General features: G+C 32.7%; 1 protein-coding gene across 1 annotated transcript in view; it reads right to left on the bottom strand.

Moving 5' to 3' along the window:
* Positions 1 to 18961, bottom strand: part of LOC136028528 (titin-like) — a 524102-nt gene that overhangs the window by 451745 nt on the left and 53396 nt on the right. Inside the window, exons 9-11 of the mRNA XM_065706373.1 lie at positions 17722 to 17894; positions 15853 to 16007; positions 10346 to 12322 (exon numbers count right to left, since the gene is read on the bottom strand). Coding sequence (XP_065562445.1) covers positions 10346 to 12322; positions 15853 to 16007; positions 17722 to 17894 — 2305 coding nt within the window. The remainder of the gene's footprint in view (positions 1 to 10345; positions 12323 to 15852; positions 16008 to 17721; positions 17895 to 18961) is intronic.

Raw genomic sequence — 18961 nt, 5'->3', positions numbered from 1 at the left:
TAGCCCTCAACCAGGACAGATTCCTGGTTGAATTTCGTTGAAGTAAGGACGCAAGGACTGTTTAAAAAAAAACAAAAAAAAAACAGTTTCAGTTGTAATTTCCGCATTTTCATGTAAGTTTATATATATATATATATATATATATATATATATATATATATATATATATATATATATATGTATATATATATATATATATATATATATATATATATATATATATATATATATATATATATATATATATATATATATATATATATTGTGCTGAAGACAGCCCTTGGACATAGAGCCGAAATATTCACTAAATTGAATTCTACTGTCTTGAAAAATTCCCTATTGTTTTTAATTTGTGTTTGTTTGATATGGAAAGGCAGTCTGAGAGGCCAGAACATAATTTGCACTTTACTGAAAAAGATAAATTTTAAATGTTTCCCCTTTTATAACTTTAATAAATAAAATATTATTAACCTTTTAAGGAATAAATATCAGCATATTTATATTAAACTGAAAATGCACATTCATTTTTATTTTATTTTAGTCAAGTACAAATTATACCTTGGGAACGCATAGGGGATTTGAGCCCTACTTATGCTAATTTTTGCTCGTTTTGAGTTTGACTCGGTTATTTATTGTAATTTCTATTCGGATTTGGTTTTTCGAATATTGCTCCCGCATATCTGTTGTCGACTGAGCCAATCAAATACACCACAGTACATAAATTCAGTTGATTTTCTTTTTAAATTTAAAATTCGCCCCCAAATTCTTGCGGAGAAGCTGTGTTCATCTATTTTAATATAAATTATGTACGCTATTTAATTAATTCAATAAAAAAACAAAGTATTTTAACTAAAAGTACGGAGCGACATTAAAACTTAAAACGGACAGAAATTATTCTGTATATGAAAGGGGCTGTCCTCTCCTCAACGCCCCGCTCTTTACGCTAAAGTTTGACTCTGTCACAACTCTACTTTTTAAGACAATAAAAACTTTAGCGTAAAGAGTGGGTCGTTGAGGGGGGACAGCCCTTTTCATATACAGCATAAGTTCTGTTCGTTTGAAATTTTAAAGTCGCTCCTTACTTTCAGTTAAAAAGCTTATTTATAGTTTAATTTCTTAAACTTTTTTGAATTAATGTAGGTTTTAAATTTGGTTCAATTTATCTGCTTTACACTAATAATAACCTTATAAGAGCCTAAGTTGGATTTTTGTTATATACGAATTTTTTATCCATATTCGAATTCTTTGCTGGAGGTGGAACCTGTTGGCTAGTTGTTTTTATGTTGTTGTTTTGTTTTTTTTAATGAAGGTTTATTTTTCAGTTGACCGGTAAATGTTAAAGATGTAAATTTGTACCAGGGCCTACGATTACGCTCGCTTTATATTATTATTTGGTCAAAAAGGTTGTATTTACAGTTTAGCTTGACACGGTTCTTTATTTTTGTTTAATGCGCTAGATTAACACCACATTAATAATTAAACGCGGTGTTTGCTTAGTTGATCAATCAATGGGCTCCCTAACCAGCTTTTGCTTCAAGAAGGATGATTTTTTATTTTATTTTATATGCCCATTTAAGAATAAATAAATATATATATATATATATATATATATATATATATATATATATATATATATATATATATATATATATATATATATATATATACTAGCTTCCCGTCGCATGTTGCTGCAATGTTAAAAAGAGAAATTTAAAGAAATTTTCCCTGGAAAATTTCCTGCGAAAAATCCTCCTAAAAAAATTACCCACGGGGAAAATGACCCAGAAATATACCTGCGGAAAATCCCCCCCGTAGGCCTATATATACCGACCACATTTTTACTTTAAAGATATTTGAAATATGTTCCGTGGAAAATTTTCCCTACGAAAAAATTCTGCAGACAGAAAATTCCCCAGCAGGAAAATTTTTTCACATGTAAAATAACGATAGTATTTTAAAATCTGAAAAATATTGTTAAATATCAAATGCAGAGGATTTACTGAAAAAGGAATGTAATAATTCTGGAAGTGAGTTAGATGACTAAATTCGTGATTAACTATACCGTTAATTGAACATCCATATACATATATATATATATATATATATATATATATATATATATATATATATATATATATATATATATATATATATATATATATATATATATATATATATATATATATATATATATATATATATATATATATATAATTAATTTTATTCGTTGACCCAAAACTAATACTTCAGGGTAAAATAATGCCAACTGTTGATTTAATGTTATTTTTTTATGAGCAACACTATTGAAGGCTGTCCTCCCAAAAAAAATCATAACGCCATATAAAAAGGTGAAAATTCTCTACTCAAAAAGTACATCAGGCGTATTTATGCAAACAGTATGAAAATCCCTGTACACAAAGCGCATAGCAAATATCGTATACATTTATTTGTCTAATGTTATTTATTCATATTGATCTTTTTGATGTGATTTAATCTATTCTTGCGGATAACTGGCAAATTGGCAAAACATACGTACAGTAGTCAAGCAGTCTGGAATTTCACTTGGAGCATAGTATGTGTCGTAAAATCTCAATATATCAATCAATCATTCAAAAATATCACTTAAAAATTGGGGTAAAATCCAAGAAAAACGGACACAAAGACTTGAAGAAACTGGCTAGAAGACAGGAGAGGATTTCTCGGGATACTGGATCTCATGGCGCTATTCTGGAACACGTCGGGAAAATTTGGCATCTTACTTACGTAAACTTCACTTGTTCGAAAACATTGAATAAACGATGACTGCAGTGAGGAGAATTGAGACAGGTATAAGAACATATCCAACGACATAACTCAGGCTAGTTTTACCCCATCTTCAGAAAAGCTGAGGAAATAAAGGTTATCCTCTATAGGACTATTAAAATTGCATTCTTATGAAGCAAAGTGGCATAGCTTATTATTGGTATATAATTTTAAAGCATAATTCACTAACTATTATTTTTATCAACAGCTGACCATCCTTGAGCATAGTTAATTGCTATTCTTGATATCATGGATCATAAGATAATATTAAAGAGGTTTTAAGCCATTTAATTGTACTTCACAAACTTCATTTTTTTGCAGTTAACTATCCTAACAAGAGTTACAGTCAAGGCACCGTCTGTTACTTTGATTTTGGGGGAAAGTTTCGGAGAATTTTGGAAGATTTTGGAAGCAAGGAATTCTCCGTCCTAGCCAGGCAATTATCATCCTAGATTTGAGACGTTTTGTCGTGAGGATAGGGGTTCGGTTACGGTTATTTGGCTTGATTGTGAGTCAGTGGCATGACTCTGTAACCCCAGTTAGAGTCGTTCCATCTATGAATGGGTAACTAGAGAATTCTGGAGAAAGTAAACAGGAAGGGTGTGCATAAGCACAAAATGGCTGACCCCCATTGCACTTCCTGGTTGAAGTGTCCTGAAACGGAGATCAGCGCAACCGGAAGGGATTGGGAATTTCAGTGCCCTCTTCTTTACCTTACAAGCATAAAAATATCTTTTTTTCTTTATTTTTAGCCACTAAATAGCCACTATTTACTGGCTATAAACAGCCACGATTCGTGTAATAGTGCCAAGTTAGCCTTTTTGTGAATGTTTTACAAATGTTCCAACTATTTGCGAAGATTTACGCAATTGGCTTTTAATTCACCATTATGCAATTAATGATATGTTTGGATATTTCTTTTTTGCATTAATTGACTAAATAATGCGCAAAACATTTTCTCGTTGTTACGCTTCAATAATGTGTATGTAATGACGTGTAAAATTTATAGAAAAAATGTATTTATTAAAGATGTATAAAAAAAATTTTTGTGGAAAAGGAGATGGATGATGGAGAAGGATAAAAAAATGATTTCCCCACGTTTATAGGATTATAAAAAACTATCGATTTACTGAAAACACAAAACAATATAGGAGTGCGGGGCGTTTCTGGGGGCGGTGGCCCATAACATATCTTGCTTATGTATGGGTATGACTTGAAAACGATCATAAATTAAATAAAAAAATAAGTCTTTTTATTTGAAAGTAAGAAGCAACGTTATAACTTAAAACGAACAGAAATTATTTCATATATGAGAGGGGTTCCCCCTTCTCAACCCTCGCTGCTTATGCTAAATTTTTATAATGCTTAAAAAAGCTTTTTATTCCAATTAAATGGCCCCCGTCTTTGAGCAGCTGTTGTTGTTTTGGAGGCTATTTATGGAGAACGATGAAAAATTATTTGTAGTGTTTTCAAAACAATACGAAATTTGTGTTGGGAATTCCGATTTGGGCTCGTAAATGAACGATTGCCCGTGGATATCCGATAGCTGGGGGGTTGAAAAAATTCAAGCTTTTATGTAAAGAGCAGGCGGTTGAAGAGGGGTCACCTTCCTCATATATTGAATAATTTCTATTTGTTCTAAGTTTTATTTTTTTTATTTAATCGCGCTTTTACGCTTAATCTTTTTTTACATAGTCACCTTTTTATTTATTCAAACTTTTTATTATCAAAACATGCAAAGAGGCTCTTCTATGTCTTCTTTTTTTAATCTTCTCCTTATTTTTTTTTGAAATTCTCATTACATTTTTTAACTTTTCAGTAGGTTTTCAACGTCTCAACAATTTCATTTAGTCTATTTAATTCCTTCGGGAGTTATGTCTGGACATTTGCCTAAATGTAAGCACAATAACAGGACAAATTGTGTGCATTGCGGCTCGAATTGTAAAAATAGACTATGAAACCACCTGGCAGGCAAGGAAGGAGGACTTACAAATGATGTCAAACTCGACAATCGTAGAAATAAAAAAGAAGAAAAAAGCAATGACATGTCAAAAGGGTGTGATAAAGTTCCTAAGAGAACTAAGTGAAAGAAAAGAAAAAAGAGAAGTCATTTAATACCTCCGTATTATGTGGTACACACTCGAGAAGTGAAGTTTGGTGAATAATAGTTAAAGCAAACAAAATATGATTAAAATACAATACTTTAGTAAAAAGATTATGAAAACTACAACTAAGAATTATGGTAGGGGTGCTGCACCGAACGCATTATATTAAATACCTAACCAAAATACCAACTAAATGTTAAAATATAGCTAAACTGCAGTTTTCCACAGAGTCGAAGCTAATTGTCTGGTATAAAGACCGTGAAAACCGGTTATTGTTTCATCTTTGCGACCCAAATTCTCGATTGTGTACCATAAAACATGGAAATACCAGTTATTTTTTCTGTGCTAAGGCTTACAATACCCTACCGCATGAACCGAGAGGTAGGAGCTCCCTTGGTTCTTTCAAAAAGAGAATAAAAAATTATCTTGTTTTGAATTAGTTTAATTTGAATAAAGAATCTAATTAGAAAAGTGATTTTAGCTATTATTGAGTTTTTTTGTGGGGGTTGGAGTGGTTTGCTCCTGGATGAAGAGGTGGGGACTTGTAAGGATGTTTTTTTTTGGTAGGGGCCATGGTTGTATCGAGAAGTGGAGGGAGAGCCATAGTGCGTATTTATTTTTGAGGTGATATGGGACTCAGCATGCAGTTTTTGCATAGAGATGAGAGATTAAGTATGTTATGACTGTTATAATTTTTTTTAATAAACCCGAATGAACTGAACTGAAACTGAGAGCTTTTGAAAAGCATCAAGGACGAAAATTGTTGATTTTGTTTTTTTTTATTAAATTACTTGTGAAATAAACTAAAAAAGGACAATTTTTCACGAGAAATACAAATTGAAGAGATAGAATAGAAGAAGATAAGATGCTTTTCAAGTTTCAAAAGAGTATGCATCAAAAATAGTTCGTAATTACTTTTTTTAGCGTTGCCAGTAGTGAAATAGAGACACATATGAAATGTTTACAAAAAAAAAAATGAAAAAAATTACTTACAGAACCTAACTGAACAAGAAGCTCTTCAATTATGAAGAAAACCCTATAAATTCATAAATTAATTTAGGTTAGGCAGTCAAGACTAATTAAATGCGTGGAATCTATAAACACTAATGCTGAAATACATTTTCTTGGAAGCAAGGCCATATCCTGGGAGTGGTTTGACCCTCCCCCCGTCTTTTAATTTTGTCCGTATCGTATCGTAGAAACTTAACAAAAATGCATATAAACACATTTTTAATGCATTTTTCAATTTTCTTTTACGTTCAAAAGGAACGCTCAAATTGTTTATTAGAGGAGGGTAGTTGCTTCTTTGCTCATTTAAGACCACCAGGACTTTTGTCGTTTAATTTTGATTTTGTCGTTAAGAACGTTATTAATTTTGTCGGTCTCGCAGAAACGTAACAAAAATGCATGAAAACAAATTTTTGATGCATTTTTCCATTTTTTCTTTGCGTTCAAACAAGAACGTTCAAATTGTTTATTAGAGGAGGGTAGTTCCTTATTTGTCCATTTAAGACAGTCAGCAATTTTTTCGTTTAATTTTAATTTTGTCGTTAAGAACGTTATTAATTTTGTCCGTCTCGTAGAAACGTAACAAAAATGCATTAAAACAAATTTTGATGCATTTTTTCAATTTTCTTTTACGTTCAAATCGTTTATATATATAATATATATAATATATATATATATATATATATATATATATATATATATATATATATATATATATATATATATATATATATATATATATATATATATATATATATATATTTATAAAATATATATATATATATATATATATATATATATATATATATATATATATATATATATATATATATATATATATATATATATATATATATATATATATATATATATATATATATATATATATATATATATATATATATATATTTGCAAGATTCTGAAAAAAGCGCTTTATTGAAAACAAAACCTACGCAACAAAACAGGACTAGGGGCAGTGTTTAAGTGTGGGAAGTGTGGGAAATGAAAGCTGAATTTATAGGGCTCTCATTGGTTTTTCACCGGTCAGGAAATCAATAAAATTTAGTGTAAAATTCGAATTAAAAAAAACTCAAGCAAGTTCAGTTTTTAGAAAAGCGCTATACAAACATAGGGTAATATCACGAGTCAGAATATTTCAGCCAGTTTTGCACATATATTTTGTGCAAAATATAAAGCAATAATTTTTGTCTGTTTCGGGTTTCGACTTCGCTTTTCGCTTCAACTGGAAAACATTACATTTTATAGAATTAATTTTACGTTCTTTTTCTTTTTTTCTTTTAATATGTACAATGATCTTCACGAAAAGATCTTTATCCAGGTAAAGACAAAGAAATTAAAGATTTCAACATGAATCTCCGCTAAAATAGGGCATTCAATGTAAATTTTATTTCGCACGTCCTTCGAACTTTCCTACAAAAAAAAGTGCAATTTTTGTTACAGATGGGCACATTTTTCCCGGTATCTTTGATGAGTTGTAGATATAAAAAAATCATTTATGAAATATTGTCCTATATGAAATATATAGACATTTTAGAAAACTGAAGGCCATTAAAAGAATATTAGATGTATAGTAACTATAATCTATGAAAAATCGTGTTATTGCTATCGTTCTGCCACAATGCTGCAATGAATGAAAGAATACTTTGTTATTTTGTTTTGAACTTCAACATTTAGGATAACTTGAAATTCAAAACAATATGATTATGAAGAGTACAAGGTTAAAATAAGAAAATCCCTTCCCCAAAACAACAGACCTGTGAGTATTCACGCTTTGACGGGGCTAGAGGAGTAAACCCCTAATTGCGAAAATTTTTCTTGTTTACAAATTTGACGCTCCTACGAAGCCTGAGCACCCCGCTGGCGCTGAAGAAAGACAATAAACACATCAGTGCTTAAAGCTCTTTCTAAACTTACTAAAAATAGGTTCTTGTAATTTACTTTTACTGCTTGGATAATATTTATTGTTGTTCCTGAAAAAGCTTTGAATTTGACTGAAAACATTTTTTTAGTGAGACTATTTTTTCAATTTTCACTTACTTAAGGGAATAAGAGGAGGGTCATTGATGAAGGGCTTTCAATCTTCCAGACATTAATTTTTGACCATTAAGACTCCAATGGCACACTGCTTATGCTTCAAAGCCTATCCAATCGAGAAATGACACAAAATGTCCCCTTTTTGAAGCGACGTGCCACCTTAAGATTGCGTTGTCAAGGCACACTTATACGCTTATAAATGTAAGAAGCCTATATAAGCTCCCTCCACAACGCCCCGCTCTTTGCGCTAAAGTTTGACTCTTTCTCTCACCTCTATTTTTCAAAACAGTAAAAAAAACTTTAGCGTAAAGAGCGGGGCGTTGAGAAGGGAACAGCCCCCTTTCACTTACGAAGTAATTTCTGTTCGTTTTAAGTTTTAACGTCGCTCCTTACTTTCAGTTAAAAAAACTTGCTTTTTTTATTTAATTTCTGAACATTTTTGAACTAATGCATGTTTTTATTTTGGCTCTCCGCATATGAATAATTAAAACGAAATTTGCACATTAATCTATGTTTTTGGCTAAATGGCTCTCTCATTGGTTTGATTGGACAATTTTGGGAAAAAAGGAATGGAGGAGTAGTTCTAGTTACCCTCCAATTTTTTTGTTATTTAAAAAGGCAACTAGAACTTTTAGTTTTTTACAAATGTGTTTATTAGTAAAAATATACGCAACTTACGAATTAAATCAAGTAAACGAACTTCTATATTCGTATGTTTTTATTACGTATATGAGGGCGTTCACCCCCTCGCTAATACCTCGCTCTTTACACTAACGTTTAAATTTTGTCCCAATTCCTTAAGAATGACCCCTGAATCACAAAGGCCGTAGAATAAATAGTTGAAACTAATTAAAGTACTTCAGCATAAAGAGCAAGGTATTAGGAGGAGGTGAACCCCTCATATGCGTAATAACTTCTGTTCGTTTTAAGTTTTAATGCTGCTCCTTACTTTCAGTTGAAAAAACTTTTTCATATTAATTTTTTCATTGTTTAAAAAAAAATGCTAAGAAATCCTGCTCCCCCTTCATGGAAATTTTCTTCCACCATGACAAATTCCTCCACGGAAAGTTCTGCCCGCATTACCCCCCCCCCCCAAAAAAAAAAAAACAACAAAATAATCCCCCTGAAGGCGTCTCTACACTTCCCAATAACCATTACAATATGTAAACACTGGTCAAAGTTTGTAACTTGTAGCCCCTCCCACGGGGACTCTGGGGGTGTAAGTCGTCCCCAAAAACATAGTTGACAGGTTTTTCGACTATGCTGAATGAAATGGCTATCTCAGAATTTTGGTCCGACGACTTTGAGAAAAAATGAGCGAGGGAGGAGGCCTCGGTGCCCTGCAACTTTCTGTTTACTTAAATAGGGCACTAGAACTTTTCATTTCCGTTAGAATGAGCCCTCTTGCGACATTCTAGGACTACTGGGTCGATATGATCACCCCTGGGAAAAAAACAAAAGAAATAAACTCGCATCCGTGATCTGTCTTGTGGCAAAAAATACAAATCCCCATTTTTGTAGATAAGAGCTTGAAACTTCTACTGTAGGATTCTCTGATACGCTAAATCTAATGGTGTGATGTTCCTTAATATTCTATGACTTTTAAGGGGTGTTTCCCCCTATTTTCTAAAATAAGGCATATTTCTCAGGCTCGTAACTTTTGATGGGTAAGTCTAAACTTGATTAAACTTATATATTTAAAATTAGTATTAGAATGTGATTCTTTTGATATAGCTATTGTTACAAAAATTCCGGTTTTTAGAGTTTCGGTTACTATTAAGCCGGGTCGCTCCTTACTACAGTTCGTTACTTCGAACTGTTTGCCAGGGAGCGTGCTTTATCAATAGCAATACAAATTTAATGTACCGTTAGAGCATTGGCTACGAAAGTTGTTTTCATGACTCGAAACATATCCCAACCCTCACAATTCTACCAAATCAGAGTCAAAAATGAATTCAAATTATGCGTGGATCTTTTGGTTTATATGAAAGCAGGAGTAGCTAAATTGTCTCTTTGTTTAAAGTGAACGTCTATATTTAAATTATCTATAGATAATATCGACTATATTTTCTTTTTAGGCTCTTTTAAAGAGATTTTTTGGCACAAATATTAAGTTTTATTTACGTTTCTAGAGATTCCTTTGACAATAACTGATAATGAGGACTGACGAAGAGATACAGAGGGAGAGAGACAAAGACAGAAAAAAGAGAGAAGGGGAAATAGGCGGAGGGGAGAAAATGAAACACTTAATAGAATTGGAAGAGCATAAAAGTAGGCAAAATAAAGAGAAAAAGATCATGTGACTAGAGATTACTTTGTGACTAATTCTAATTTGAGGCTACTAATAATGCTGGAAAATATTTCAGAAAGCTTACCTTCTTTTAAAACAACGTCAACCTCCCAGTCTTCAATTGGACCAGGGGAAATAATTACAGAATAAGGTGAATCATATCCTCCACTAGAATTATCCTGTCTCCTCCCAGGTTCACTGTGTTGAATTATTGACTCCTGATGGATCGCTTCACAAACACCACTATCTGGATGATCTGGTGACAAATCTGACGGTGTCAAAAAAGTATTTTCGGGACTTTGCAATGTTATCTTGGCGACAGGACTAGAGTTTTCTAATAAAATATTTTCTATAATAGGTAACTCTTGACCTAGTTCAGGACTATAGGCTGTACTTAACATGTCCTGTCGATATGCAGATTCAAATTCATCTTCAATCAAAATAGAGATGTCTTCAGAATTTTCTTCGATTTCATCAGAATCAGAAGAAAATCTTTGACAAGAATTTCCATCCTTAGAACTGGTATCGTCTATTTTCGTTTGAATTGAAATTTTGTTGGCCTCAAGTTCAAGATCAGTAATATTTTTAGTATCCTCACCAATAGACATGGCCTCATTTACAGGTATATTCGTTACTATATCCATGGACTTTTGTGCCGCAGACAATGGCTTATCTGACATTTCAGCTTTTTTAGAATTTTGTGTGAATTCTTCAGGACAGCTAGATATTATGACGTAATTATTTTGTACAGAAACTTCATTTCCTGACACAAAATTTGCACATGCTCCAGATAGATGTTCGGTTTCTTGAAATGCCAAATTTAATGAAGTGTCATTGGTATTAGAACCAACTCCTTGAATTTTTTCTATATTCTCTAACAAGCTGTTGTCAACTAAGTTAGAGGTCTGAGTCACACTGAGAACATCTACAGTTTGGATAGTTTCTTTTTCAGATGATGGAGAAGCATTTTTATTTGTTTCAGGGTTCATGTTACTGCTGGATGTCAAAACAGTGTTTTCGTCAGTTGGTAATGTCTTGTTTTCACTATATTCTTGGGTATCTGTACAGCCTAAAGATGGCTCAGTGGATTCTAAAATAAATCCTTCAAGTGGATAACTTTGGTCCTTTCTAACTGATTCTGCAGCATATTCTGAAGAAATAGGAAACAGAGCTTCCACGTGTTCTTCTTCTTCTTTTAAGCATAATGTCGGAATTTCAGCGACTTCCTTATTCTTCCCACCTGATTTCCTTCGCTGTGGTGCAATTGGAGCGGCTTCTCTGCTATCATATGCATTCTGAAATTGTTCGGCTAAATTGTCCAAAGACATCCCTTCTGGTATTATAGGTATAGCCTGTTCTTTCACTGCATCATTATAATTAGAGCTATCAAGACTTTGGAAAGACACAGCCTCATAAAGTGGGTTTATATAACTTTGTGAAAAATTACTTTCACCTTCTAATTCTTCTTGTAGATCACTAAAGTCTACTTCACTCGCTCTACTAGATGGATTGCCGACGAATCTTGAGCTGGCATCCAAACCAGATGTTACGAAATGATCATGTACAAACATTCTTGCCGGAGATCTAGGTAATAAAAGTCCACCATAACGAGACCCTTGCGTATATGCAGTTGTTGCTACACTTTTAATACTCTTTTCTTCATCACTATCACCATCAATTGAAAGCTCTTCATCTGGATCAGTTTGGGGTAGAACCAGCTCAGGAGGATCAGCTAAGCAAGTCAGTGCTTCGTTAGATGTCTCTGTAATAGAGACGCTTTCCTGGGAAATATCATCTTGAGTGAATTCTTCTGAGCTTGATCCGATTCCTGATAAAAGATCTTCAGACTCTAGGAAGAATTTCGAAGAAGAATTTGGACGGGCACCTTTCATAGGGGACATAAAGGGCGGTAAAAAATCGGTATCACTAAAAACATATCGTAGTTTTGGTGAGGGTGCAAATGAATCGTCAGGCGAACCAAAATCAGGGGCAGACCAAACTTGAGATGGAATCGGGGGAGCAGCATGGGCAAGTTCAGAGTCAGAAAAAAGTTCACTCAGGTCTGAAAAGAAGAAAAGAGAAGTAAAGCAAAGAGAAGGACAAATTCAGCCATTCAGAAATGCAAAGACAAGGAAAAAAGTGTAAATGCAAGAAATATAAGTGAAGCTCAGAAGCAGGGTCTTGGCCGGGTGGGGGTACCCGTAGCCAAGAGAAAAATCAAATTCTTTATTCATTCATTGTTCATGTATTTTTTTTACAAAGACAGGTTAATTCTGACTCTGGGGTCATTAAACCTGGGGTCGCTTCCTTGCTTAGAAGAGCTTACTAAGCAGGGATAGGAATTACTCCTATCCCTGCTTAATAGTTTTTTTTATCTCCTATCTGCTTAGAAATTTATTTTTAGAGAATCATTAAGTTTTTTTATTTTTTTAAGCTTTTTTTAAGAATAAATTTGCGTCAAATCGTAGTTTATCAAAGAAAAATTTCTAGTTTTATCTTATCGAAAATTTAGGAGTAGTCCATTTCAAGTCGTTATAGCATAGTTTGGCATGGTCAAAATTAGATATCGAACAGTTTCCCAAAAGATGGAGGGGGTCAAAACTCCAAAAATTAAGACTTTCGGCCTATATTTCCTAAGCCCTAAGACTTTGTTTTTTTTACCCTAGAGAGGAATGATCCTCATCCTGTTTTATTTGCCTTATAGTTTCCCCAAGATCTCAATGTGAAAGTATATAAACATATTACATTTTTTTTCTCTTCTAGAATTTCAAACAACTGAAAAGTCAAATAACACAAGCAAAGAATAGTGCAAAAGTAAAATAAAATAGGTAAATCGACGAATATAAATGTTCCCTAATGCAAAACAATGGCACATTTAATTAGATTTATTTTGAAATCATTTCACGCATCACAAAAAACTAAGAAACAAAATTACAGAAATTCATTGAGTTAAACATAAGGAATGTTAGTGGCTTCTTAGAACAGACTAAATTCCTTAAAAAGGATTCATATTCAACAAAAACTTCAAAATACAATAAAAATCTAGAATGGACAATAATAGCTCCAAACTTATCAACTAATCGCATAAGAGGCAAAGAAGAAACTATAAAAAGAAAATTTAGATTTAAAACAAAAGTTATTCGTCTGTGGTATCGAAAAGCACAGGCTTAGGGCATAGATACATCATGACTGTATAAAGCTTCATTTGTCTTCTGCGACAGTTTATTTGGTATAAATGAGGCCCACCTGAATGCTTGTACTTTTAATTCAAGGAAATTATCCATTAAATATCGAAGCCAATGATGGTTGCAGCGTTAGATGCAACCATCTAACGGTTGCAAGATCTTATTGAAAAATTCCAATAGAAAACATTTTAACAGTAAGCACGATAACTTCACAAAGTTTTGGACTGTGGTAGAAATTTGTCATTAGCCGTGACACCATTATGTCCAAATATTAAACTTTTAGACAATAACCACAATCACCCCAAGAAAGGTCGAATTTGGAAACTAAAAGTCTGAGAAAACCTTTGTGGATAATATTTGATTTCTCTACTAATTCAAAAAATTCACCTTTTAATAACATATTTTGGTCAAAAAACGATTTGCATACAAACATTTGAATAATTATGCAAACAGGCAATGAGATTTCAAGAGCCACACTCAAATAATAAAAAGGTGAGTTTCTAAACTAGACTGTTTATCTTTGGCTATTTTTTCAGCAATAAAATCATGTAGTAGAAAGTTGGGGAAGGGCCCACACAGTTCCGAATGTACCTAAAGTCTTATCTAAAAACCTGGTTTCTTAACTTTAAAGTTAATCTTATATTTAGTCTAAGAAAAACAGCTTGTCATTTTTTGTTTATAAGAAAATCAGAAACAGAAAAAACTTGTTGAATTATTGTGGTCAGAGATTACAAATGAAAATATTCTGTTTCATTTTAATGCAAAACGAAGTGGCTCATTGAATGTCGCTCCAAGGAGTAACCTATGGATTGTGTGTTATAATGCCAAGAAGGATCATGGCAAGAAACATGAACTTGTGCAGAACTAGTAGAAACCTGATAAGGTGACCAGTGGGTAGGCCAAGTATCGATTGGAATCAATATCCTAAATTTATCAGACACTCTCGATTACCTCTGATGCAAATATTTTATAGCAGACGCGCTTTGTTTGGGAATATTGATGAAAACATTCCGTTGTAAATGAACTTTTTGTGAGCTCTTATCTTATCTCTGTGCGGACGAAGTGGTTTTCAGTCTATTAATGAAGAGGGTGGTCCAGCCCTAACCAAAAATAAAGATTTTAAAAGAGTGTCATGGGTGGTTTGGGAATAAGCTCAAGATAAACGCAGACCGTATACCAAGAACATTTCAGCCAAATAGCTCGCGTATCACAAAAAAGGCTGGATGCCTTGGATTTGTCTGAAGGGAATATAAAAGATAGATTAAAATCTTTCCACGTTCTCTAGAGGTAGCCAAAGCAGAAGCATAAGAAAGGGTGGATAGAAGGGAAGTTTTCATGAGGTTATTGATTTCAGGCTGCTTGACACAGCCATGATTTTGTATGAATAGTTCTAGCATTACTATTTTCTCATGTGATTAAAGATATGAATTTCAAGGAAAACTGTAACTCTCTTTATGTTATTGAAAGGTGACTTTCTGCTCAGATTAATGTCTTAGACTGCAAAAAGAGTTATTTCTATAGAATTTTTTATTACTGAACAAGGCGAGGAAATATGGAGAGGAGGGGGAAGTTATTCCAAGTTTGTTAACTTATTTTTGAGAGTTTGGCTTTTCGAGGGCTTTTTTTATATTTCGTTCTATTTTAATTTATTTTCATTGGATTTAAATTTGATGTATATTTGAATTTCGCATAGTTTTTCAACTAAAAAAAGCTAGACAAATTCAATAATAATAGTAGTATCCGGTTCAAAGAGTATCAACAAGACAAATAAGGTATTATTTAGCAAGCTCCTGCTGCAATTTATTAAATCTCAGACGAAAGTAACCTTTTTTCTTATTACTTTGTGTGTTTGGATGATCTATCTCCAGCTAAAGAAACTGGTTCTTTTCAAGATTTTCAATTTTGTTTAAAAAAGTCTCAGATCATGGTGGCAGGATAAGCTGCAGCCTAGTAAAGAACGAAGTTCAGCCTAGAGTAACCGAAAATTTAAAAGTGCATTTTGAAAAAAACAAAAAAAAAACGTCTAATGAGGAATTATCGCCATTTGAAGCTGCTCACTACCCTCTATTAACGTTGCGTGAGCAGCCAACGAGAGAAAAGGTCAGCAGAACAACATCATCGGTGCCAAAAAAATTTTATCAGATGGATTTTGTCCATCACGTCATACCTTTTTTAGGTAAAGGTCCTTGAAAAAAGACCTTAGGTAAAAGCCCTTTTTTGGTAAAGGTCCTGGAGCTTTATTTTGAAATGATTTTTTGACATATTTTTATTTTCTTAGGTAGTGTAATAAATCAAATAAAAAACGTGGATTGTAATAAGCCTACGAACTACAGATGCAAAATTACACAGAAAAATTTTTACACTGAATTTCACAAGGACTCAATTAGAATAGCTGATACCCGCGTACCTCCTTCCGTTCTAATTCCAACAGATAAATTCTTATTAATAGGTAAATTCTCCGATTGGCTAGTTTCTTCACCATCTAAAGGTAGAATAGAGCTTCCAATTGTTGTTTCATCTCCACTGAAGTCCAAACCTTCAGGAGTGATTTGAGTGTCAGTTCTGGAAAAAAGAACTTCAGAGCAAATGTAAAGAGCAAATTACATCCGATTATATTTTGCAGATGACTGTGGCCAGTAGCTTTTTTCTCTTATCTCATTGAATACAGAAATAGAATTTGTAGTTTTTACAATTTTTTTAATTCTAATTTAAACTAGCTAAAATCAGCATAAACTTTGACAAATCGTGTAGTTTGGTAAATCAGTAGCTTCGTATAATATCGATACCATAAGATAAGCACTCTCATGGTTGCAGTAGCAGCTACAACCTAGTGAAGGACGAACCATGGCCTTTAGTAATCAAAATTTTAAAAAAATGGGTTAAAAAATGGCAAGTGGTAACAATTGAAATTTCTATCTGATCCAGGAAAGGTAAACATAACATAAATTACTGTGAATAGTAAAATTTTTTCGAAAACAAATTTAAGGAAATGTCGAAAATAGTCAAGAAACCCTGAAAAATGGTATTGGATCAAAATCCCGGAACAAGACAGGAGAAAAACTAATTTGTATGTTGCAATAGAAGAATAGCATTACAATTTCTGTTTTGGTACATGCTTTCATGAATTTTAATACCTTAGAGAAAGGAGGATATAGATCTTCCTAAAAGACACTCCAATTCATTTTACTAAAACCTTGCTGTTATAGAAGCAAAAAAGAGTAATTTCTCACTTAATATTTTCAAAAAAGAAACTTAGATAGGTATACGAGATAAACATTGGACCTTAAAGTGGGGCATGTAAAAAGAAAAGAATAAAAAAAAACAAGGACTGGATCAATAAGGGTAAGTCCCGGAAGGGGAAAGCTGGGAATTGGGTGCACTTATTATATAAACGTGCAAATCAATTTAACATATATAACAACACACAAAATCCCTGTTTGAGATCAATGGTCCTGAAACTATTCATACCTGTTGGTCAGCCTGTTGGAATTTTAAATATTGAAAAAAGCAATTGCTTAAGACGATGAACATCTGAAAATGGGAAAGAAAACATTCAACGAAAAGATGAATTGTATTTCCAATAATAATCTTTACAAGACATGAGTGCAGTTGTATCTTGTAAGAGATGGTAGTACCAGATTGTGTATAATTGCACTATTTGCGTAAATTCTTCAGATCAGAGCAACGTTTCAAAGAGGAATATTCGGAATATCAGAACTTGGTATCAACGCACAACTGGGGCTATTGGGAAGAAAACACTATCAAATTCTAAAAACAACTTTTAAAAATCCTAAAGTACTAACTTATATCATTCCTAAAAGCGTTTCACTTTACCCCCCTCTCCTCAATATGCAAATATATAACCCAAATCGTATATTTTCCATGCGTTTTTCCATTTCTTGATTTCATCAACGTTGACTTAATATATGGGTATTAAGTTGAAATAAGAACGACACGTGGAAAAATGAATGGAAAATATATAATTTGAGCTTTACATTTTCACATTAGGGGAGTTGAGGGAAAAGTAAAGTGAAGCGCTCTTAGGAATGATATAATAAGTATCTTAAGATTTTTAAGCTATTTTCAGAGTTTTATAATGTTGCCTTCTCAATATCCCCAGTTGTGTGTTAATACCTACAATTTCGGTATATTCCCGCTACAAAAATGGTGTTTTAAACAAATTTTCGCTGTTATAGTCACACTACATTATACGAGCCATCTTTTAAAACCATTTAATATGAACCTTTTTAAATGGACAGTTTTAGGAGGGACTTACAATGTGTTATCTTGAGGTAAGGTGATACATGGAGACTCCTTACTAGGATCGCTTATTCCATATGGATTTTCTGCTTTTACTCGAAACTTGTATTCGGATCCAGGAAGCAAATCTGACAATGTTCCTTCTAATTGTCGGAAACTTCCACCTCTTAACCATATATTCCATCCTCTCTAAAAAATGAACACAGCATAAATATAAAAATTGAATATTTATTAGCACAAATTTAATACTGTATATTAAATTATGCATTAAAAATTATATATTAAATCATATGCTGTGAAAATGAGGAGCAAATCTATAGTAAAACTTTCTAAGAGCAAAAAGGAAGACTATTTTCGAGGACTTTCGCCTCAATCACTCAGCCGGTCCGTGAACTTCTAGAACAATGCTATTAGAGTTAATATTCGCACTCGTATGAGGAGGTTTCGCTCAGTTGAAAATGCTTCCAGTGGCTGATATTGACTTTTCCAGATATTTTCATGTATAATTGTATCGGAGGTAATTTTATCAATTTGCTTAGTGTCTCTACATATATTAATGACGTTAATAACCAGAGTGCAAGGTAAAAAAATAACATTTATGTTAATAATTTGGCACGTCACTATCAGGGTTTACTCTGGTTTAAAGAGGAGCCAAATTAGTGACCTGATAGATGAGGGAGTTACAATAGTTGTCATGTAATTGATTACGAGGTTCTTGAAAATGGATTGTTTTTTTTCAAAGATTTTGAGAATTAATTCTGAATGGCCTTAAATCAGGTAACCCTGAATTAGATTACCATTACTATTTTTTCTTGATTCTTAATCTTTGTCTACTGTAGTTAAGGAAAGAGTTGAGTGTCGAGTATTTTGATAATGGTAGCAGGGTATATCCTATTGTTGTTAGTTTTTTTTCGCCTTCTGAACTGAACAAACTATATTTGTCGATTTTTTTACCCCTCTATCCTGCGTATAAATTCCAAACGTTTGTCAGCCCAACAAACTTGTGTTTCCAGAGAGTAAACATAACGGAGCCCCCCCTAAAGAAAGAACACTTTCTTAATCATAGAAGTTTCATGTCTTCTAAACATAAAAAATTTTGTGCTGATTCTGAGTTGCTTGTATGTTTCTGAATTATTTATTAGGATAATGGAATATTCATCGCAGTAATGCTTTCATGAAAAGTACTAATAATTTATATCGTCCGTTTAACATAACTAATACTAAATGAACTACTTTTATAGTAACTATAAAAAGTG

The sequence above is a fragment of the Artemia franciscana genome, chromosome 6 (assembly GCF_032884065.1).
Source record: "Artemia franciscana chromosome 6, ASM3288406v1, whole genome shotgun sequence".
NCBI lineage: Eukaryota > Metazoa > Arthropoda > Branchiopoda > Anostraca > Artemiidae > Artemia > Artemia franciscana.
The sequence above is the reverse complement of the archived record's forward strand: the minus strand, read 5'-3'. Positions and strand labels throughout refer to the sequence as shown.